The sequence below is a fragment of the Ascidia mentula genome, chromosome 2 (genome assembly GCF_947561715.1).
Source record: "Ascidia mentula chromosome 2, kaAscMent1.1, whole genome shotgun sequence".
Lineage (NCBI taxonomy): Eukaryota > Metazoa > Chordata > Ascidiacea > Phlebobranchia > Ascidiidae > Ascidia > Ascidia mentula.
In genome coordinates, this window is record NC_138567.1 from 9,429,572 (window position 1) to 9,451,948 (window position 22,377).

At 37.7% G+C, this 22,377-nt stretch overlaps 5 protein-coding genes across 7 annotated transcripts in view; 3 read left to right on the plus strand and 2 right to left on the minus strand.

Moving 5' to 3' along the window:
• LOC145889308 (WASH complex subunit 5-like) overlaps nucleotides 1-5,976 on the minus strand; it is a 13,915-nt gene extending 7,939 nt beyond the window's left edge. For both annotated transcript variants that reach the window (XM_082980245.1, XM_082980244.1), the window contains exons 1-10: nucleotides 5,771-5,976; nucleotides 5,347-5,524; nucleotides 5,184-5,268; nucleotides 4,907-5,007; nucleotides 4,648-4,846; nucleotides 4,150-4,302; nucleotides 3,942-4,055; nucleotides 1,155-1,326; nucleotides 680-804; nucleotides 57-186 (exon numbers count right to left, since the gene is read on the minus strand). In XM_082980245.1, the coding sequence (XP_082836371.1) occupies nucleotides 57-186; nucleotides 680-804; nucleotides 1,155-1,326; nucleotides 3,942-4,055; nucleotides 4,150-4,302; nucleotides 4,648-4,846; nucleotides 4,907-5,007; nucleotides 5,184-5,268; nucleotides 5,347-5,524; nucleotides 5,771-5,927 (1,414 nt within the window). In that variant the 5' untranslated portion in view covers nucleotides 5,928-5,976. The remainder of the gene's footprint in view (nucleotides 1-56; nucleotides 187-679; nucleotides 805-1,154; nucleotides 1,327-3,941; nucleotides 4,056-4,149; nucleotides 4,303-4,647; nucleotides 4,847-4,906; nucleotides 5,008-5,183; nucleotides 5,269-5,346; nucleotides 5,525-5,770) is intronic.
• LOC145889311 (uncharacterized) lies at nucleotides 1,867-3,801 on the plus strand. Its single transcript, XM_082980248.1, has 6 exons — nucleotides 1,867-2,074; nucleotides 2,160-2,243; nucleotides 2,311-2,387; nucleotides 2,490-2,652; nucleotides 2,718-2,944; nucleotides 3,223-3,801. Exons 1-6 carry the CDS (start codon nucleotides 1,867-1,869, stop codon nucleotides 3,799-3,801), a joined length of 1,338 nt encoding a protein of 445 aa, XP_082836374.1.
• A 311-nt stretch (nucleotides 5,977-6,287) lies between the features above and the next one.
• On the minus strand, nucleotides 6,288-10,679 carry LOC145889085 (ankyrin repeat and SAM domain-containing protein 3-like). Its single transcript, XM_082979966.1, has 14 exons — nucleotides 10,511-10,679; nucleotides 10,257-10,362; nucleotides 9,784-9,982; nucleotides 9,609-9,730; nucleotides 9,470-9,551; nucleotides 9,283-9,415; nucleotides 9,030-9,173; nucleotides 8,710-8,771; nucleotides 8,487-8,611; nucleotides 8,234-8,378; nucleotides 8,002-8,174; nucleotides 7,633-7,708; nucleotides 7,508-7,566; nucleotides 6,288-6,947 (listed from the first exon to the last, which is right to left on the minus strand). Exons 1-14 carry the CDS (start codon nucleotides 10,584-10,586, stop codon nucleotides 6,866-6,868), a joined length of 1,584 nt encoding a protein of 527 aa, XP_082836092.1. The 5' UTR covers nucleotides 10,587-10,679; the 3' UTR covers nucleotides 6,288-6,865.
• A 431-nt stretch (nucleotides 10,680-11,110) lies between these two features.
• On the plus strand, nucleotides 11,111-13,391 carry LOC145889631 (uncharacterized). 2 transcript variants are annotated; one of them, XM_082980622.1, is made up of 7 exons: nucleotides 11,111-11,432; nucleotides 11,639-11,790; nucleotides 11,871-12,096; nucleotides 12,203-12,372; nucleotides 12,438-12,652; nucleotides 12,723-12,844; nucleotides 12,944-13,391. In XM_082980622.1, exons 1-7 carry the CDS (start codon nucleotides 11,244-11,246, stop codon nucleotides 13,301-13,303), a joined length of 1,434 nt encoding a protein of 477 aa, XP_082836748.1. In that variant the 5' UTR covers nucleotides 11,111-11,243; the 3' UTR covers nucleotides 13,304-13,391. The 2 variants fall into 2 exon arrangements, with proteins under 2 accessions (XP_082836748.1, XP_082836749.1); XM_082980623.1 differs by having other exon boundaries at nucleotides 12,438-12,590; nucleotides 12,685-12,844.
• Nucleotides 13,392-13,961: 570 nt separating this feature from the next.
• On the plus strand, nucleotides 13,962-22,006 carry LOC145888721 (uncharacterized). Its single transcript, XM_082979544.1, has 13 exons — nucleotides 13,962-14,139; nucleotides 14,285-14,426; nucleotides 14,531-14,654; nucleotides 14,715-14,763; nucleotides 14,848-14,933; nucleotides 14,992-17,913; nucleotides 17,983-18,095; nucleotides 18,218-18,358; nucleotides 18,624-18,772; nucleotides 19,303-19,482; nucleotides 19,900-20,133; nucleotides 21,107-21,271; nucleotides 21,650-22,006. The coding sequence occupies exons 1-13, from the start codon at nucleotides 14,048-14,050 to the stop codon at nucleotides 21,726-21,728; spliced, it is 4,476 nt and encodes a 1,491-aa protein (XP_082835670.1). The 5' UTR covers nucleotides 13,962-14,047; the 3' UTR covers nucleotides 21,729-22,006.
• The last annotated feature ends 371 nt before the right edge of the window (nucleotides 22,007-22,377 follow it).

Below are 22,377 nucleotides of genomic sequence, written 5' to 3' on the forward strand. Positions count from 1 at the left end.
ATCCACACGTTATCATAGGTCATGATTGATGTAAGTGGCTTTAGTGCTGTATATACCGTTCTTCTCGATGCGTGTTAACGGTTTGGTGCCAGAGAAAACGTCGGCGAGTTCACTGATCATTTCAACCGCTTCCCCTTTGTATTTATCCCACTTGCTTTCCTTTTGCTGCAGCAACACTTTGAACATCTGCGAATATTAACAATCAAGTGTAAAAAGTTAATATTCAAAGTCGCACTTCCAGTTGGCATTAAACAACCTAACACATAAGGCTATATAGTACGAATGACCGTTCATATAGTTTGCAACTATTTAGGAATGCTACGTGGCATAAGATTGCAAACTATAAAAACAGGCCTAGGTTTGTTTGTGTCATTTGTCTGTCATTGACCCATTTTTTTAAGAAATGTCACAAAAAATAAAAGCCGTTTCGGACAAAATGTCCTAAAGAAAATTGACTGGTTGATTATTCGAGCGTCTCGTCGGTAGACGAAAATGCCCTTTGTGTTGCCCCGGACGGCGTTTTTATAATTCTCTATGTCGTAAATGACCAAAATAAATTGAAAATGTCCTAAATTTTTGCTGACATTTTGGTCATTTGACAGAAAAGTTTGCAACTGTTTGGGAATGCTACGTGGCATAAGATTGCAAATTTCTGTGTGCAACAATAAACAATACTCACATCTTTCAGCTTAATTTCCAGCTGGGCGATGTGGAGAAGCAGTTGGAAGATGTCCTTTTGTTTTATGTCGGTTTGGGACATGACACTTTCTTTAAACTGGCGATACTTCTTGTTGGTTTCGGCACCTGCACATACCCGAGTATTTTTTACGCAATTCTAGCCTCGGTTATTATAGGTGAAGAATAAATACGGTTGTCATGGTTACGTTGATAAAAAACAGCAATTTGCACAACTTTCATATCGTTGTTGCGTCGCTGCGTTAACGTTTATTCCCAGGTTTGCAGATAACGCGTTTAACACAATAGTTAGATATGTTACATTGGTCCAAGGTGCCTCATGCAGTATTTACACGCTTTGCAAAAGACTTCACCATAAAACAACAGTATTACACTTCGGAGGACCGATGCAAAAAAATGGTTTGTCCTTGTGTTTTTCTATTAAGTGCTAAAAGTTTTATCCACAGATGGCATGGTACCTGTAGTAATTGTGTGAAGCATCATCCATCTTAGCACCACGTTTGCTTCACGAAGGGTGTTCATCATTTTCGGGATGTTATCGAGCAAGTAGTTTTCAGTTAAAACGCCCTCTTTGAGAAAGTGGAGTACGTTTTTGTAGCTGACTTTCAGCTGCTTTCCATTTTTTACAGCCTGAACAAACGTTTTCACAATTTAAATACCCAAACCCAAAGATAGACAATTATCTGTCTGCAGCTTATACACAAATTATAAAGGAAACAATGACTTTTGAGTCCTAACTATTTTCTATGAATAATTTATGAGGGAACAAATACACAACATCACACAAATACCACAAAACTTCTGTGTTCAAGTCCTTAGAAAAACTGTTATCCAAAAGGTTGATAAAAATTATCAAGATTAAAATATGCAGCAATGCCAAACTGCAATTTACCTTTGGATTTTAGAGAGCTAGCCTAAATGGATGTAACTGACTACGTGATAATTATGCATAAATAATCAACCTTCAAGCATCTCTCCTTTTACACGCGGTTCCCACGCCTCTTTCCCAAATAAATAAATCATGTGGTTTTATGACCAAGCAAATTGCTGAACACAAACAACTTAATGCAGTAAATATGCATGTTATGCTTTTTTTTCCTGTCGAGTTCATAGCAGCTCTTGGCTTAATGAAGGATTAACCATTTGAGGTCGGCAAGCAGTGGCAGCAACATGTGCAGAATTTTGACAAGACCTTTCCATGGCTGGATCAAGTATTTTTATGTCACTGTCTTGTATGGAACAGTGCAGCATTTGGTAAAGCATTTTAACTTCTTTTGCCGAGTCATTGCACTTCTTTTGCTGATTGCCAGCAATGCCCTTGATGTGCTGCACACTTTTTACTATTATATTGGAGAGATTTTTCTTTTATCAAAATCAGGTAGAGATATATTTTTGCATATTCTGTAGTAATAAGCATTGTACAAGTTTTCACAACTAACATGCATTTGAATTTTTCTTTACAGATGAAGACGTCATAATTTATTGGATTGTATACACAGCTGCCAGTCTTTTGACATCTGTCTTTTGTATATGGGGTGTTGGAAATAGTAAGTGTGTTGTAAAAGTCTTAATATTGTACAGTTTTTCAGGACATTTTGTGGTGTTTCTCCACAGGTTTACTGCAATTAATTGAAACAAATCCAGCACCCCCTGCCAAAAATAAAGTCCACATTAAGGATGCAGAAAAACAGGTAAATTTTTGTGCTTTTGCATCAGTTATAGTAGCAAAATCTATAGTGATGGGGTTATTTTTCTTCCATTTACAGACATATAAATCTTTAATCATTTTGCAGAAACCTGCAGAAAGTAAATGGCTGGCTATGGTAATTTCAATGCTGTTTGTTGTAATTTCCATGACAATAACCTCAGCTGTGCATGCATACCTGGTAAAGTTTTTTATAGTGGACTGCATGCTGATTAATCCTGTCATCCTCACAAGCAGACTCATTATTGGTGGTGGGTTAAAATACAGTGAATTATCAACACTTAGCCAAATTTCTTTCTTCACTCTATTTTTTAAGGTTGCGTTATGCCATTCATCCTGTCTTGCACCAACATCATTGACCTGGCTGAGACTATTAAAAGTCGCAAGAAACCACTTTTGGCCAAAATCTTCACATCGGTTCTCTGTCCAATAATAGTGGCTGTCACCATTTTTAGCATCTGGTTTGCCACCAGCAACATTTACTCTGTATTAATACTAAATGCTGAACCAACAAATTCTTGTCCTGGCAAAGAGAACTTCAAGGTAATAAGGATATGAAATAGTACTAGTGAAAATGAATTTACCAGTGTAGTTGTGTGTGCTTTAGTTCTTACAATTTCAAATTGGAGTTTACTGTGGCTTACTGGGCCAATATTAAATGCTTTACTCGGACGTAATTGTGTGTAGGTCACTGACAAAGGTCAGCTAGGTGACCACTAAAATCATTACATTCTTAAGAATACAGTATTTATTTTATAGACTTTTTAAAGTTAACGGTTTCTCCAACTTTAACTTCACTGGCAACTGTTTTGCACTTTCAGAACTACACTACATTAACCATCACAGTTGACAAATCACCAGATAGTGACCTGATTCCTGTTAAGTTGGTCACAAATCTGGGCTTTACAGAGCAATCTTTGAACTGTAGCAACTTTCCTGCCACTGCAAATATGGTACCTGCATGTAAGATGGTGCAAGTGAACTACACTTACGACAAGCAGGAAAAGACGATATTCTATAGCGGACAAGTGCACTTCACAGATGGCACATCAAAAAGTTTTCTTGATATGCAAATTGATTCTTTAAGTTTGTCATGTGGAAAATGTACACAAAATCTGCCTCGTCTGCAAGGCAGTAACTCAAAATCTAAAAAGAGTGCAACTGCCTGTTACAAAGAACCTACATGGATTTTTACAGCTCTCCTATCATTTAGCAGTCTAATGGTCCTCATCTACATCTCAGCTTTCACAGGAAGTATGTATTCTTACCGAGAGGAGACAAGAAAGAGAAACAAACCCAAGACACCAAAAACCAAGGTGGTGGTCGATGAGCATGGCAACGAAAGAGTTTTGAGAATCAAAAAGCCAAAGGTCGTGAAAGCAGTTTCAAGAAGGCGATAATTTGACAATTGAGCTCTAACACATTATCACTACAGAGAATCATCTGTTCAGTTTAAATATTTGCCTGCAATATGCCAACATACCATATGGCATTTGTGTATGATGTATAGTATTGCAAAATAAATAAAAGCGAGTCATACCAAGCTTTTGCAGTTGTTGATATCAAGTGTATTTTGAAGAGCAATTTTTGCAGCTTTGTATGGTTCCCAAGCCTCCGAGAGGTTGACAATATGTCCCATGTAAACACTTATCACCTAAACAATGCAATAAAAATTAGTAGTTTGCTATGCCAAGAAGAGATTTTTTGAGAATTTTAGGAAGAGCGTTTGTTACAACACAAAATCATACCCAGTTATCTGGGAAATATTTGTCCACAATTTCTCTCATTTTCGCTTGCTCGGTGTTAAGAATTTTGGCGTCAAAATACAAAACAACATATAGCATGGATGCTTGATTTGCCAGAGCAGTGCTTCTATGTTCTGGCAGTGGATATGCAGCAACCTAATAAACCAATATCCAGCATTAGGTAAAGTGTTACACACATATATTGACAAATTTTGACATGGGTTATACTTTTTTCACTGAAGTGACATAATCCATGAAAGAAATCAATTTTATTTTAATATTTACCACATTCACAGACCACATGGTGCAACTTCAGCTATTGCAAAAGTCATGTAGACTATAGATAAGTATGATTAGTCACCCAATAGGCTGTATTCGGTCTAACCGCTGCTAATCAGCCAATTGAAGTTAGGACACCAAAAATATTACTAACTATTGGTCCAGTATACTCTATATCAATATGATGTTTACTAAAAATACAATTCACAAAATTGTCTGTACCTGCCCATAAACATCATCGGACCGAAGTCGACCTATAATCATTTTGACATAGACAGGGTTCACAGTAACTCTTGCAAAGTATGATTCCGGGTAGTTTAGTGGCCTCTTGGCACCAGGCTGTGATGAAAACCCAGTGCTACGAAGTAATTTGCAAACATCATCGATGTTGCTGTCTGAACCTGCACCTTTGGCGGCACCACTAAGAAGAAAAAACAACTAATCACTCCAAGACATGAATTTACATGCAATTGTTTTTTACCTGTATCTGTAATAAGAGACTAGCATCCTTTCCCTTAACAATCCATCAATTTTCATGTCAACAAGCAAAAGCATTACTCCATATAGAAATAAGGCTTCACACTAAAAGCAAAATAACATAATTCATTTGCATTGTGATCTATTGTTGTGAGTGAAAATAAATACAACTAGAGGCAAACACGTAGCTTAATTTTCTCAAAAAAAGAAGAACTCGTAACTAATTCTGAAACTGTAAGATACTGAAGCAAATCTAAAAATTAAGGAAAATATATGTCTACCATCAGTTGCTTTCCTTCGGTATTGACAAGCACAGATTCAAGGGTTTGTTGGATGTACACACCTTCACTTAGCTCATCTAAAAACCTGCAAACAATAAATAGTTATTCAAAAACTGCAATTTTAGTCAATTACACAATTTCAGATGCCTTTATTGGGATGTACCTGTTTAGGTCTGTTACATATTTGTGGATGCTTTCAAACGCAAGATAAAATCTTGTCAACATCTGCAAATGATTTTCACGGAACTCATCATCAATATCCTGCAACTGCCCACTTTGTTCGATCTTGTTTTCGAAGTATTCTGCAGTTTTAAAGTAGCCAAAATCCGAAATGATACTTCCTGAAAAAGAACAAGGCACAAATTTATTCAATTTTTTATCTCGGGCTTCAATAGATAATCAAACATAAATATATATGCTTCGGGTGAATTGAAAAGCATTATAGTTTACGAAAAGTCCATGTACTTTTGTGAAGCAGTAGTTCAGGCTACAACTGTATTAAAGCTATAATATTAAATGTGCCAAACATTGCTTTGATAATGTTCCTAAATACTAAACAATGTGATATAAAAACAAACGCGACATACCATACTTCACATTGTCATTTCTACTTTCAAGCTTGAACACCGGCGGAATGAAATCTGACAACCTCAGAAGTTCGGCGATAACGGCGTTTCCTCTGCTGACAAGACGCAGCAAACTCTGCCCACAAATGTTGTTTTCGGCCAAAAAGTCCTGAGCCATCTTGTAAAGACAAAATTGTTCTTGCTCGCAAAACAATCTTCCACACTCCTGTCACATTACTGTGACGTCACACTGTATAGGGGAATCCCCGTACAACTAATTTATTATGTTCACATACGTTCGTGTATTATTGTTGCAATTCGTCGCGTCTTTGGACAAACAGCAACTGTTGGCAAGTTCTGCAATTATTGTACTGTACATTGTTACAGCTGTTACCTCAATACTAGTGATACAAACTTAAATCTTTGTCACGGTTCACCGTTTTTCACATTTTTCCTAATTTTGAAAACTATTCCTAAAATCAAAACCTCGAAATACGCTTTTGTATCGTAGCTCTGACACAAAAACAGTTGCTGTTGTATGTCAGTTTAATAAACGTTAAACGATGTGTCACTATTTGTAGCTTGATAAAAAAAACACAGAAAGTTTCAAATCATCAACGGAAGCGAGAGTAGCATTATGTGTGGATGTTCGTGCCAAGCCGAAAAGTGAACAAGAGTAGACACATTTTTTAAACAAAGGAGAAAATGACAGACAAATAGGCACCGAAAATATTACACTCCATCAATAGGTAAAACTGCAAAAGCAAGAGACAGTGGGACTTCTCACGGAAGTTCTAAGTAACGCAATTTAAAAGAAAAAGAAAACGATTGTACACAGCAAAACAGACAAATTTTGGCGCACGCAGTGGAGATATATGAACTAAAGCAAAGTGCAGAAAGTAACTGGCACTGTGCAATTTCAGTAAGAGAGTTGCTTTCGCACGTCTACGAAATGGTGTTCACAAGATGCTTTGCGAACAGCCTGACACACTAAAAGACAACGGCTAAAATGGAAATAAAACTAAAACATTTGGCAAGTTAGATGAGGTCACGTGGTTTCGCTCATTGGCAGCAGAGACCACTTCTTGAAACAAGGATTCGACCCTTTGGGTTCGATCAACCAGGTGCGGAGGAATTGCTCTTGGGAGTAGGAGCGCTTGACCGTTGAAGAGTGCTGTGCATTTTTACGACCAGGTCGCTGCAAAACGTAAAAAGAAAAGTTGTCACACAGGCGTAAAATTTTGGCACAGCCTTGCCCTTGGAAATATATTTTTCTGCACTAAACCTGCAGGGAGTGTTTGCAGTCATGTCAAGATGTTCGTGGATTTTTTTTATAATTTAAAGGATTTTTCAAAATGGTTTGAGGTTAAAAATGTGAATTTATCACTTATTCAAAATATTGTCATACAGGTGGCATCTAACAACTGCACAACGCAGTATTTTTGAAACTTTTTATCCGCGAAACACTGAAAGGTTGTTAAGGGACCCCCAAAACGTCAATTGGCCCTACTCTTTTTTTTTGTTCTTATGCGTTTATTGCCCAACGGTTTAATGAAACTATTTACCAATTTTTGACTAAAACTAGATAGTAGCTTATAGAAACCTTCATTTAAACCAATTATGCCGGCATAAGGCAACTCCATAAAATGCGAGTAAGAAGAAACGACCTCCAACGCATTCGAGTTCAAATTCGTATTAACCAACCACGCCCTTGATTGAATAGACTTAGGCGCGGTTTCGGCGCCAAAGGTAACTTACTTTGTTTGATGCGCGACTGTCTCCACATCGTGGACGCGTTTGATCAGAGCCTCGTGTCTCTGCGTATAAAAGTTCGTTTATCGGCAATTCTACTACACGACCTAACCACAGTAGTGAGGACCCACCCTTCTATGTTGGTTGTCGGTACCACCGCGATTGACGTTCGGGTTGTGAGATGAATTCACGTTAAGAGCACTTAATCTAAAAAAGAACAAATGTTGTTTAAATACAACCTTGCAAGGAAACACCAATAATGATGTTGGTACGAAAACTTGTGTTGATTAAAATGGGTGTAAAGGCTGGTTATCTATGCAGCTAAGACTCATTTAGGTACTGGGATTTGGTTGTACACGGAAACAAAACCAAATTTATTTTTACAAGGTACAGGCAAATAAGTGCTAAAATAAGGAAAAATTTACAAGGGCTTTAAAGCAATAAGTTACTTTCAACTGAAAATGTATAGTCGCCACAGTTAAATAACATGCAAGTCTTACTTTAGTTGTTCTACTGATTCAAAGAGTTGAGATTGTGAAGTAGTGCACTTTTCCGTCCACCTTCTCAAATTGGACCACGTTTCCTTGTATTCCATCAAGCAACCTTCAGCCACTTGTCGGAGTCCACGCTCATTAGCGACTTGGGCCTCAAGAACTTCTGTTTCTTCTTTTAGCTAGATCAGTATTTTTACATATGAAATAAGCACTGTGAATACAGTGACATGAGTTATACCTTGTTCAAATCACTTTGCATAGATTGCATCTTGGCATTTAAGGTGTCGGCGTATATGCTCTCAGCTGCATCTGATATGCTTGCTTGTATTTCACTTGTGAGCCTTGTAATGGCGGAAACCATTTTACGACGTGGTCCAAATAAGCTAAAACAGCAGTGTTGTTTTAACACCGAGGATCCAATACAGTAATAATAGGTCAACTTTCAACTGCTAAAAAAACAAAGCCAACAGTATTTTAGTAATTACACTTACTCAATTCCAATTTCTTTCAGGTCAGCTTCTGAAAGTGTGAGAAAAATATGAAGATCAATATCCTGATCCTGAAACTTGCTGTAGTGTTTTATGCAGCCAATCTCTTTTAACAATGCCTCTAAATCCTGACAAACCAAGAAATAATGTTAAACAAAACAGTGTTTTCTTAAAAAGTTTAATGGTTTTAAATTAATGCAAACTATTAAAATAGCACAAAACATACTTTTGGTCCCTCCCACTTTGCTGGTTTTGGTGTTTCGGCAGGGAATGGATGATCCTGCATGACTGCAAAAATAATTTATTTTAATTCTTTGTTCTACTAATCATAAGAATAACCTGTTTAATACACATATTTGAAGAAAACTGATGAGACTCATTAAGGCATAACAGCTCACTCAAAAACATTTTAATTTGACAAATGAAACATTTAAACAAACATTGCCAAAAACAGCACACAGAAAAAAGTAATAAAAGCCTATGAATTAGTCCTTTTGGGGTCTCAAGAATATAATGCATTTTTATTATTTATAACATCATGCTTACAAAATGGAACCGCTGCATGGGGTTGTGGTTTTCCACTGGGATCCAACCCAGTCATCTGAGCAAAAGCCATTGGGCCGTCATGGATGCTGGGGCCTGACCTGGCACATGGATTGCCTTTTTGGTTAGAATTGTTTTGTTGATAACCTGCAAATAAATTCAACATTGTGCTGATGTCGATTGTCTGTTACATATTTTTGAAAAAAAAATGCATACTAGTATGTATGTCATTACTGGATTGAGTTCATATACTAACCTTTTTTATTTCCACTTTGCCTTCGTTTGTTTTTGTGCTGCTCGATAATCCGAACAATATTGATGTGACCAAAAACCTTTGCTAATGAGCGAGCATTGTCACCATTAAAATCCTGCCGGGATGTGTCTGCACCCTGTTAAGTAGACAAATAAACATAACATCAAATTTCTCACATGCAACATTATACCTTTTCTAGCAAGTGTGTAACTATCATTTCATGTCCAGATGCAGCTGCTTCCATCAGTGGGGTCAATCCTTGAGATGGCTCACTGAAATCCAATTATTTTAGCATTTGGGCAAAAAGGATAAGTCAACTTTACACCTACACAATTTCATAGTTAGCTCCCCATTTGATTAACATCTCTGAAGTTCTTTGATGTCCGGCACTGACAGCATGAAACAGGGCACTCCAACCTTTGTCGTCAGTCCCATCCAGATTTACACCTCGCTAATAAGATTTGTTTTAATTTATTGCAGCGAAAAACCTCACAGTCAGCCTACTTGCAGCAAATGGTGCATGATATTATCATTGCCACACATGGAAGAAAGGATGAGTGAAGTGTATCCATGAGGAGTTCTTTGGTTTGGATCAGCACCACTTTCAAGCAAACACTGCACCGTGCAGTCATGGCCCATATATGCTGCATACATGAGGGCTGACCAACCACCTCCATTCAATGCATTGACCTTGACTCTTTTTCTTAAAGCCAAGCATATGACCCAGTTTTGCAATGCAGTGGGAATGGTTTCAAAAAAGTTGGGAATGCAACTTATGGATCACAAACTATAAATGTGAACAACTAATGCCCGAACACCTACTTCACTGTTTCCAGATGTTTTGGTTGAGCTATAGTGCAATGGACTTTGCTGTTCAAGTTCAAATTTTTAAATGCCAATGCTTCCAACCAATACTTTAATAATTCAGCAAAGCAATTTGATAGTTGTGGACAATTAGCATGTTTTTGAGAAAGTACCTGTCAAGAATATCCTGCACAATGTCATCTTCTCCAATGGAAGCAGCTGTAAACAGATCAAGAGGTATTGGTTCGAACTCATCGTCTTCATATGACAAAGATCCATCTGAACAACAACCAAAATAACAATTATTTTTGTTTTGTCATCAAATTTTGTCAATCCCCCATGTTGGACATGCCAAACGTGCAAAGTAGTGCAAAAAAAACAATTCACAAATTGAGTCACCTCTACGAAAGCAGGAAAATGTACATACCTTTATTCTGTTTTAAGCCTTTCCAGATGGACAGACTTTCAGCAAAGATGCTAGACTCCCCGAATGAGTCACCCATAACTTAAAACACTATTGCTTAAAGTGTGATGACTTGTGTGAAGACAGAGGACTACATGAAACGCGATTCCGTGACAAAGGCGCTGCCCACAAAAATCGTACTCGCGTAATCTACGTTTGTTTGTCACAAGATATTGAAGCACACTACAGAAAAATGCAGATCCGGTGATAAATTTTGAAAAACGAACAATGGAGTATTTTCGGGCAAAACAAATGGCAAATTATTCAATTTAATTGCTGCTGTACCCTATGATGCAAACTTGTAAGGATAAAAATTTAAACCAGTTGATAAATGTGGTTTTATTGTAACTTTTGCCATTTGTTTCGTCCGAAAATGATTATTTTTAAGTTGCTTATTCGTATATATATATTTTTTTGTTTAAAGGTATTTTTGTTTAAAATGTGTTGCAATAATGTTTACTCAATATTATACTATAAAAAAGTTCTATGGGTTAAGGATCGGTGTTAAACGTCACAATAGTCGGTGCTTTCCCTACAAGAAAACACAAACGAGAAAAGCATATTGCGAGTATGTCCATTGTTTCCAAATTTGTAGCCTACAACTAATTGCAGAAATGCCATGTTTTAATTTTTGAAACAAATACGTTAGTTGAGCAGAACTATTACAGGAAAATGTGACTTGATATCGATTAGTGATATGGAAACGAACGAAAATTACGATAAAATACGTTCCATTTTGGAGCTTATTAAATCTTCTTTGCAATGTTGGAAATCAGACTTTTTCGCAGTGGTATCGGCACCCACAGAGAAGAATCCTAAAGAATTCATCAATACTCTTCTTTTAATGAGTGATTCTTGTCGAGATCTGGAAATACTAATTTTACAGGTTTTGTCACCATGCGATTTTTTATGATTAGTCTGACGATTTAAAACAACTGTAAACATTTGACATGTACCAGATTGGAAAAAAATTCTTACATGGAGAGTTTATTACTTTCACGATACATGTGATGGTTGTTGGGCCAATGGTCTACAACTTTTTTGAGAAGCAAGTAACGTGATGTTTGTTTCATTGTTTGTATGTTCTTTTAGGTGGAAGAGAAGGCAAATGTTTACAGAAACACAGTTCAGCAACTGCAGCAGGATAAAGAATCACTTCGACAAGAATTAACAAGAATGCAGGAACAATACACGAAAATACAATCAAGCATAGTTTCCAATGATGGAAAACAAGGAATTAACAGGTGAAAATGGAAAAAAAGTTTATCAAAATAGGAATGTTGCGGAATAATATGCAATACAACAAAACCAATTATTTTTCTAGATGTCAAGCTTTGCATGAAGAAATTAGCAGTTTGAAGACAGACATGACTGAACTTCAAAATCAAAATACTTTCATAAATTGCAAGTTGGAAGACACTAGTCAGGAGTTGCATGAAACGAAGGATGAACTCTTCACTTTGAAAGAGGAAAAGTGCGATTTGGAAATAAACATCGCAGAAAGTGACGTTTTTTGTCAAGCATTGCAGGAGCATGTGGATGAGCTTGAAGTATGTCATATTGTTATGTTTTTAAAAAACCCCACTGTTATACACTTTTAACAGTTTTATGTAATTGGATTGCCAACTAGAAAAAAATTAACATGCTATTTTCAAGGGTATATGCAGTACAATGCGATTACAAAGAGAGGAGCAGATACATTATTACAATCAAAGAGAATCCATGATGAAACAAAACTTTGAGCATGAGCAGAGTAGGGTGTTAAAAGAAAAGTCTGATGTTGCTGCCCAGCTGATGCAATTGAGTACAGAACATGTTCTTGTGAAGTATGTTATTGTATACAACACAACGTAAAACAATAGTAATCCCTTTGCTTTGAAACTGTTTCTAGGGATGAACTTACCCATCTAACAGAGGCAAGAAGCAATTGGATTCACGAAAAAAATAACCTTCGAACTACTATCCAAGAACTGGAGACCAGTGTAAAACATTTGGAAAAAGACTTGTTGTACCAACAAGAGCACAACTCAAAACTTCTCAAAAGGCAAACAATTTACACATTTTCGCATTACTACTTTTACTTGGTTCGTCTGCATGCAAAAAGAAATCTAGTTTTTATTTGTTATTTTGTTGTGTAGTCAAAAACAAGGTACCCGAAAAGAAAGAGATACTGAACACAGTACATCACCAAGTCAACTTCCAGAAAATATTAAAAGGGTTATAGATGACTACATAGGAGAAAGAAAAGAAATTTTGTCATCATTTAATTCTACCAAACATGTGGAGCTACAAAAGCAGGTACATAGTAAATAAAATGCTGCCAAAGTTTCAAAACCAGTAGATAAGAATATATGGCGCTCAGCTTGCATTATTATTTACAATTTTTTACATTTTCAGTTGGTTCAGTTAAAAGTTGAGTTGCAAAAGGAGAAAGATGCCCACCAGGTGGATCAAAGTGAGATCAACAAACTACAAGTCAGTCTGAAAAAAGCTGAACGAAGAGCATTGGCTGGGACACAAGCATCATTAAACTCCAGTTACAGTCTAAAGCAAAGATCAAACCTTAAACCAAGTGTACAGACCGTAGACGAAATTTTCTCCAGTCAAGATCTGTCCTGGGACAACCAATCTATTGACTCTGACTTTTCCTTTGTGAATGAGCCGTGTATGTTGCATAATACAAGTGCTGCATTTGATCAAGTCACTTTAGCCGACAAAGCTGCCATTGAAAAGTTACAAAAGCTTGCCATTATATGATGCAAAATCTATGCACTGCCTTTAATTTTTGTATGCTGTTTATATTATTGTATTGTGCAGGTTTTTCAAACATGTTTATTTTTGCCACAGCAGTATTATTATTTAAGGTTTATAAGGACACAAATTGAGATGGGTCAGTCAACGGTGTAAAAAGATAGGAATAATGGTGTTTTTGCAGATCGTTTAAAAAATTTAATAGTGGTACACAGCAGTATGCTGTCGACACTCTGAATATTTATACAAAATTATTTCATGTCATTTGTAAATTTTGCATCAAGGAAGCTAAGCATCATGGCCTTGAATCCAAATCATGGTGACGCTGACAGTGCATAAAATCTGTGACCATTTCATTTAAAAATATTTTGTGCACATTTGAACACTCAAACAACTTAAAAAATGTGTGTTAAAACTGTTCATTGTAGCACGGCCTACTAAAGATTGCACCTGTGGGATAAAAGTAACATAACATTTGAAGAGGTTTGTTCACTCAAGCGTGACTGTTGCGCTACTCTGTTGCCTATGTAAACACGCTTGATGTGTTGGCTCACTTGCGCGTAGATTAAATCCAATGTTTATTCAGGGGTCTGTGCAAACGATGACAGCCTCACGCCTGCTTTGCACAATTGTATTCATAAACTTTAAATTTTCTTGCAGTAACCGTCTTTGCCGAAAAGGTGTGGTTTTAAAGTAAGAGTGGTAATACCCAAAAAGCGTTATTAAGGTTAGGTACTTCCCAAGAAAAGCATGCTCCCGGAAGACCACAACAAATATGAGGTTGTTGAATCAAATCAACTCAAGCCCACAAGCAATGGATGGGTTACCACACATGAAGAAAGGTTGTTGTTTTATTTGCACTCAAATAAAAACGTCATGATAAAGTTTAAATAAAACATTTCCTTTTGATAACTGTGAAGTACAGTATATTTTTTTCGATGCATATGTGTGTAGCAGTTAATTTAAGGATATATAAAAACTTTACAGACCCACGTCCAAAAAGGAAAACGCTGACCTGCATTCATTTCAAAGCAACAAAAGATTTCAAACACGCACATTGTCTACACCTGAAATAGTTTTACCAAGAAAGTCCAGCGACGCACTTCTGGCAGTATATTCTGCATCAACTGTGAGTGTTTATTGTCATAGTGTTTCTGTCAAACTGTTTTGCTGGGCATTATTATATAAGTTTCTGTATTTATGGTTGTGTTTTTATTCAAAAGTTGTTGACAGGTTTTCAGCACTAAAAAGCCTAGAGAACAGGTGGTATTCAAATACCCACAGGGTAGAATGCGCTCTACAAGTACACCAAATATAAAAAATGAAGCAGCCATGGACAGAATTATTTTGCACCAAGGTACAGTGTTTTCTTTGGGGAACAGTGTGAAACTTATAATAGATGTGTTTTAACTTTTAGATGGAAAAACAACACCAAGCAAGTTGTGCCTACCACCCCTAGATTCAAGGTACGAAGTTAAACCACATGAAATGGTGCTTCTGTATAAATGTGCAATTAAAATTTCTGTAACAGAGTCTATACTGTTGTTTAGCTTAACTGTCATTTCCTTGTCACGCTCCTCAACTCCATTTGATAGAGATGATGATTTTGAAACACCAAGGACAGCCAGATCAAGAAGTATATTCCTTAAGTTCATAATTATATCTGCTGACATAACTATATCCTTGTTCTGTAGGCACAACACCCCATGGCAGGTCCACACCCGGAACTTGGGCTTCTGTGCGTCGAAACCCACTGTCAATTCGACTAGATCCACTAAAAAGTGGAAACAGAGAAGATGAACAAATCATGATCTCCTCAGTTTCATCAACACCTCGTAAAAAGGTCGGAATATTAGGCGACCACCCATCACTTGATCATCTTGCGGCAATCGAAGAACACCATCATGAACACTCCCTAAGTTCTTCCACAAATATTTCACCATTGCCGAATGGAGCTCAAGAAACAGAAATAGACAAAAAATCATCAAGAAACTTTGTTTCCTTCCCAAGCAGCAGCATTTTGCCAGTTAATCAAAATGTTATTCCTGCAAGAGATGCTGTTGTTGTGCCTCACATATTATATGATGACTCTGCTACTAGATTTTCACCACCACTGGTTAACTTCTTCGAAAATGGACAAGCAAAGAGCAAATACCAGTATCCTACATTTGAAGATTTGCTTAATGCCAACCAAAATTCTAACAACAACCATAATGTGGAATCACCTCCTGCAGAACCTAACATAAAAAATGTTGCAGTAAGTGTCAAAAGTAAGCAGCTGGAAAACTCCCAACATAATTTGGCTGAAACAGAAGTAAAAAAGTTCCCAACTAAAAACAGAAAATCCAACTCTGCCAAGGAAAAAATGGTAGAGGGTGAAGACTACAAGGAAAATATTCCAAAAAAACAGGTGCAAAGTACTGACAAGCCCCAACAAAATGATTTACAATCAAATGTGAAGAGTGGGATGTTTATTAATTTACCAAGCAAAATAGTCTTTCATACCACTTCTGAAATATCTAACTCTGATGTACAACAAAGAAAAATTCCCTTTAATGCAAATGAAAAAGATGCAGAGCACGAACCTGATTTGGAGAAAAGCAAGGAAGAAATTCTGATGAATGCCGGGTGTGACCAGATTTTTGTTGCTGAAGGTAGGATAAATGAACCAGAAATAATGAAAGATTTTAATTCAAGAAGTTCCTTTACCCCAAATGGCAATACTCCTATTTCACAATCACAAGCAAAACCAACAAAGTCTTCCATATTGATAAACTTTGACAAAGCAAATAAAGAACTGAAAGATTTGATAACAGAAGAAAACAAGTTAAATGATCATGATGACAAGCCAGCATCATTAACTTTGCATGTTTCTGAGCAGGATAAAGCTGTCAAGATAACAGTGAGTCTCAAAGGAAATTCTGAAGATGTGAAACTCCTAAAAAGTGGTGCAGAGCCATCTGGTGTATTGTCACCATCTGCCAAGCCCACAGATAAGAAGACACTAAAGACCAGTAAAAGCAAAATGGCAGTTGCCAGAAATGGGAATAAATGGACTGATCAAACCAAAGGCAGAAGGTTGGGAGAAAGAGAAGGTGCCACATCACAGGTGGAAGCTAAAAGAAAACGAAAAAATATTTCCCTTCGAAACATGCCTTTGCAAAAAAGTAAGCCCATTGTTCAAAATGCCACTGCTGCTAAAAAAGACAATAGCATGCCACAACCTAAACAGAGTCAAACACCTATTGATAAGTCAAAAACAACAGGTATCATGTTGCATGAGTCTATAGATTTAACACAACCCTTGCCAGAGAACAAAGGCACACGGCCAACAAAAGAAAAAAACTTAACAATGGATGTTTCTGGAAATGAAGGCACTTTGCAAACCTCTAAATATAGAAAGAAGGTAGCTACACCAATAATCCAAGAGGCCTATCCATCTGCTGATGTAAAAACACCAAATAAAAATGCAGCAGATAAGAAAAACACAACTTCTTTTCCTCGAAAAGTCAAAACTGCTGACAGCAGAATTAGGTCGGCCAACAACAGTGCCAAACCACGTGGTCAAACAAAATATGGAAAGAAAGAAGTGCCAAATAGTCTACAATCCAAGTTCCGCTCAAAATCTGCCGGGCTTGCAGTTGAAAAGAGGACAAAAAATAAAAAACACAGCAAACAGCTTGAGCCTTTTGAATCAGAGCTATCACCCAAGATAGAACAGAATGAAGCTGTTATTTCTGGCAAATCTTGGCATGTGGTTGTGTCCAAAAATGAAGATGGAGACAATATTTTATTGAAAAGTGGTACTGAATCTAAAATACCCAAGAGTGAAGTTTCACTGGAACCAAATAATTCCATCAAATTTACTAAACTTAGTCCAATCCCTGAAATAAATTCTTGGAAAAGTCCTGTTGCTTCTGTGCATAGTTCCATTGAAAAGCCAATACTTGCTGTGCATGGGCATGAAGTTTTACCCAGTAATTTTCCAACTCAATCTGATCCTCTTGTAGTTGTTCCTAGTATTCCAGTTATAAATGAAGAACATCACATTGTTGCACATGGTGACTGTAACAATAACATTGAACCAATTCTGCATGACTCAGATCACAGTGACCACAGCCAGAACAATTTGGAAATTGATGTTGATCCCAGTGGTGATTGCGATAGCAGCAAAACTTTAACAGATGGAGATGAAAGTACTACAAGTGAGGAAGAGGATGAACTGATATCATTCCAGAAACGACTCATGCAGCCTCGCTCAGAAATGGACGCACATGTTTTGACAAAATACCCTGACTCTGAAAGTGATGATGAGGAAGGTAGTACACTGAAGAGCACCGGTCTTCCACCCATAATTGCATCAGAAGATGATCCAGAAATGCATATCAAACCTAAGGAATCTCCAGATGATGATGATGACATGTCACTGATAGATTGTGGAGCTGACAAACCCCACAATGATGGAATTGTCCGAATAGTTCGTGAGTCTTTCATTGAGGCATTTTCAGAAGATGATTCTGAAATGGAAATGCTAGAAAACATGAGACAGACGTTGCACAACTTCGATGATGATGGTGAAAATTTTTCATCTGAATCCGACTGCAGCATACACCTTGGTAAACCACATTTCCCGACAAAATCAACAACAAATTATTTGTGCTGACATTTCGCATTTTTACTTTTAGATAATCCTGCTGAAAAGTCATCGGTTCCAAAGCTCTCTCGTCAACTCACTATGTCTGCGTTGAAGCAGCACGATGAGATAATGATTGAAAATGCAGAAGATGACCCAAGACTTGTTAGTAGCAAAAAAATTATTAAAAAATAAATTTACGAATGGTCTGTTACTTTACACATGCTACGTACAGCTTTTAAAGTGGACCCAGGCCACCTTGTTAAGTTGCATGTTTATTTTAACAGATGGGTGTTCAGTCCAGGGCATCAGAAACAACTGAGGAAAGTCTTCTTACAAACACAACAGTGTCAGTGGCACATCTCAACACTGAAAATTGCATGGGATGGAAAAGAGGAGCTCTTATTGATCAGGGAGCATTTGGAAAGGTGGGGCTATTTTTTTAGTGACAGAATTTAACAACGTATGAGTTTATTGATTGGTGGTGTTAACGTCTTCCTCCCGTCTGATCTCTATTGAAAATCTCTTTAGCATTATCTCTATTGATCGTAATGTGTGGCCTTGGAATATAAATCACTTTTCACCGCCACTTGAGGCCCTGAAACAGATGCTTTGATATTTTGTGCATGAATTTTGCAATATTATCTTTTCTGTGACTATTTTGACACGATTTCGTCATCCGTTATGTGTTAGGTATGGCAAGGTATGACCCACGGCGGACAACTAATCGCAGTGAAACAAGTCGAATTATCCCTGAGCCGCACCGAGGCTCAGAAGGAATTCGAAGGCGTGCAGCGCGAAGTTGACATCCTCAAGGATATGAAACACCCCAATATCGTAAGGTACAAAGTCAATAACTATTTCTCCGCAGTTGTTTGCCATGTGAAGGCGCATCGTGACTGTGTTCATTGTCAAAGGTTGCCCAGGGACTTACCAAATTTTACGTATTTATATGTGAAGGCATCATAACTCCCAACTGACATAATGGCGCAATGGTAAGCGCACAATACTGCTACGCAACATATTGTTTTGATTGTCGATTTTGAGCACACGCTCGGGGGATAGAGTTACCTTTGCAAAGTTGACTCACAAGGAACAGTACCGGTTTAGACAACGCCGCGTAGGTCCCGTTTATCGGTTTTCATTAACCACGCAGGCAGTTTTGGTTGAACAAATTCTACTGCGTCATTGTACTTTCCAATCTGCAAAATAGCAACTCTTGGTCTCTATGTAGCGAAGCATCCCAAGACATAATAGTCTAAAACATATCTTTATTAATGTAATTTTGGAAGGATTTACGTATATAAACCAAACGCCGAGAACTTAACCGTGTTTTCAACATATTTTAACAGTTTCTCCTGTTTTATCGCAGCTTCATTGGCACATGCTTGGAAGACAACGTTGTTAGTATTTTTATGGAGTACCTCACCGGTGGGTCGATTTCAAACATACTCAAAAACTTTGGAGCGCTACGAGAGCATGTGTTCAAACGCTACACGAGACAGATTCTAGACGGTGTTCGATTTTTGCATCAGCGCAAGGTGGTTCACAGGTTGGTGAAAACTCTATATTACAAAGCAAAGTTTTTAAGGCACGTTCATGGAACTTTTAAATCACCTGGATTGCTCTCAAAAGATATATTCAGAAATGGCAACAACTCGAGGTTTTGCCGAAGAAATCTTACTGCTCAGGTGTCAGCTTACATGCTGGAAAAACATCCACAAACCACAATGCTTTCGTGTATACACTATAGTGTAGACAGAATAAGCAACCGGTACATTGCTGCGCCGAAAACAATATCTATAAAAAGATAAAATAATACATAGATAAATATGAATTTTTGGTAATAGTTTTTGGTTCAACCAGCATCGTTTAAAACACACAAAAAGCATTTAAGGCAGTTATGAATGTTCAAAGACTGAACAATTTTATTTCTGTATTTTTACATAAAACGCTTTGGCCTATGCAGGGACATAAACGGCAACAACATTATGCTGTTACCAAACGGAATAATCAAGCTTATCGACTTCGGTTGCGCCAAACGAATCCACGAGCGTTCGGCCACATCGTCGTCACGCAGCAGCGCCGCCAGCAGCACCAATAACACGCTCGATCGCCAACTAAAATCTGTGGTCGGAACACCGTTCTGGATGGCCCCCGAAGTCGTTACAGGAAAAGGACACGGACCAAAATCAGACGTGTGGTAAATGCATGGGTTTTTCTGCGAAATGCAAACGAAAAATTATGCGTACAATTGTTTTGAAAATAATAAGGAATTGGATTTGGCGCTACAGCCTTCTGTTCGGGTATCGCATGAATTTTTCTGTTGAAATTGGGCCGAAGTATTTAGGTCATGTATGTACGTCTTCGGGAGTCTAAAACCAATACCTTTCTGTCATATCTATCTATTGATACTGGTATGATATGCTCTATATGCCTAAGATACGTCGAATATGTATGTGAGAAGAATAGTACTCAGTATTAGCTGATATTCCAACAATGTATTTTGTATGTTTATTGCAAGAAATGGACAATGTAATCAATCAATGGTTATCGTCTAACTTAGTGATGTCCTGCGCCGGATTCGGATACCCGGACCCGACCGAATATTGACTAATTTTCAATACCCGGACCCGGCCGGATAATAGATCTAATTTTACCGGATAGTTAGGAAAGCAATTTTGTCCTAAAAACGGACAAACATTTCACAAATTCTCGTTTTTTGGACCCAGTCTGTGATACTCGCCGACTTCCGATTTTTCGGTTGTTTGTTATTAAGGTTTTTTGTGACTTGTTATAACATATTAATAAATGCCCACGTTTTTTGTTCCACTCATGATAAGCTATAACCTTAACATAGCATTCTGTTTAGCATCACAGATTTTTGCCATGCCGATAAAATACACGAATCGGTGTTAACACAGTGCCGGATCCAAATTATCCGGCCGGATTTGATTGATAACTATCCGGATCCGGCCGGGCCGGATAATTTGGAACCGGGAACATCACTAGACTATCAAAAAACCTTCAATGTCATCTAAACTGTAAGAGCAGTATAAAGTACCACAAAGTGCAAATCTCTGTATCTTCTAGTTTAAAAGCTAGTCCAGTGCCAGAATCACCAGCTGCACTACAGTCTGCAGCTCTCAGTATAAAGCTATACACATCTTTTGCAGGAGTATCGGATGCACTGTGATGGAGATGGCAACTGCCCATCCACCTCTCTATGAGATGGGAAGTTTCGCGGCCATGTTCCACATCGGTGATGGCCGCCCAATGCCTCCACTCCCGAAACGCTTTTCTAAGCACGCTCGCTCCTTTGTGCGCCGATGCATGGAAATGTAAGGGTCAAGTTGTGGTGGGGTTTAACCAAACGCTGGTTAACAGCCAACAGATAATTTAACCCATGTAGGCTAACTCCTCAGTAAACATTTTGACGGAATCGTCGCGAAATTTTAACGAATTCATGCAAAACTGTCGGTTACCCAAATAATACTGGTTGGAATTCGCAACGTAAGGTGTTTGGTAAATTAAAATTTGTATTCTTGGAATCTCCTGTTGTTCTTTATGGCCATCAAAGACTTAGTAACAGATTTTTTTAACAACTCCTGTAAGTAATCCGCACGATGTTTGTATTATTTTTTTGCTGTGAATCACTCAAACACCGCTGTAAGCCAACATCGGGAATCCTTTTTAAACCCCAACCCTTTCATTTGTAGCGATATCTCAAAACGTCCCTCGTCCGAAGAACTTTTTCATCATCGTTTTATCCAAGGCAAGCAGGGAACCAAGAGTTGAACATCCCGTTCATCAATTTTCCTCAATTTTTCTATCTTTCTCTTATTGTGTCCATTCCTATCATTGCGTCTGTGGCAATCCCTTTTCCAGTATTATCGCCAAACGCCTTATTTTCTTATGCCGCATACATTTTTTTCATATCATGGTTGCGCTAAATTTGTATTTTTATCCTTGTTATTTGCACGCTGGTCGTGCGAGTTCCACTTTTAACGAAGTTTTACTACAGTGAAATGCTTTTACCCTCGCGCAACGCAATCCAATACATTTTTTCTGTGTCCGTAAAATACATTTTAGGCTTTATAAAACTTATATTGAGGTTGGAGACCGTTTTCTTTTAGTTGGATTTCCTCTGTAGCAGAAAAGCGTATGAAATAAATCGTATATCACGTGTAGACGTGCATGCGCGCCACACATCTTTCTGATAACAGGATGTGACTCACGCCACAATTAAATCGCCCTGTTCGACGACTACAAACGTAATACAATAAGTCGCGACTGACATCGCTTGTTTAGAATAAAGATATACAATTCGCTACGGCAAAATGAGGCTGGAAATCATCGCATTCGTGTTTGTGCTTCTAAACGTCTGGGGCCAAATTTTAGTCGTCCAAGGTAAGAAGAGCTATGTACAACTACAGATACGCAGTGG

Bases quoted from the DNA above. Each gene is read 5' to 3' on its own strand.
- LOC145889311 (XM_082980248.1), top strand. From the start codon at position 1,867: ATGTGCAGAATTTTGACAAGACCTTTCCATGGCTGGATCAAGTATTTT. The intron at 2,388-2,489 runs GTAAATTTTTGT...ATCATTTTGCAG, and splicing joins TTAAGGATGCAGAAAAACAG to AAACCTGCAGAAAGTAAATG. The intron at 2,945-3,222 runs GTAATAAGGATA...TTGCACTTTCAG, and splicing joins CTGGCAAAGAGAACTTCAAG to AACTACACTACATTAACCAT.
- LOC145889631 (XM_082980622.1), top strand. From the start codon at position 11,244: ATGGAAACGAACGAAAATTACGATAAAATACGTTCCATTTTGGAGCTT. The intron at 12,653-12,722 runs ATCTAGTTTTTA...GAGATACTGAAC, and splicing joins TCGTCTGCATGCAAAAAGAA to ACAGTACATCACCAAGTCAA. The intron at 12,845-12,943 runs GTACATAGTAAA...TTACATTTTCAG, and splicing joins ATGTGGAGCTACAAAAGCAG to TTGGTTCAGTTAAAAGTTGA.
- LOC145889085 (XM_082979966.1), bottom strand. From the start codon at position 10,586: ATGGGTGACTCATTCGGGGAGTCTAGCATCTTTGCTGAAAGTCTGTCC. The intron at 8,612-8,709 runs GTATGTTTTGTG...TTGGTTTGTCAG, and splicing joins CAAAGTGGGAGGGACCAAAA to GATTTAGAGGCATTGTTAAA. The intron at 7,567-7,632 runs GTGGGTCCTCAC...TTTTATACGCAG, and splicing joins CCGACAACCAACATAGAAGG to AGACACGAGGCTCTGATCAA.
- LOC145888721 (XM_082979544.1), top strand. From the start codon at position 14,048: ATGCTCCCGGAAGACCACAACAAATATGAGGTTGTTGAATCAAATCAA. The intron at 14,934-14,991 runs GTATATTCCTTA...CTTGTTCTGTAG, and splicing joins AAGGACAGCCAGATCAAGAA to GCACAACACCCCATGGCAGG. The intron at 21,272-21,649 runs GTAAGGGTCAAG...TTTCATTTGTAG, and splicing joins GTGCGCCGATGCATGGAAAT to CGATATCTCAAAACGTCCCT.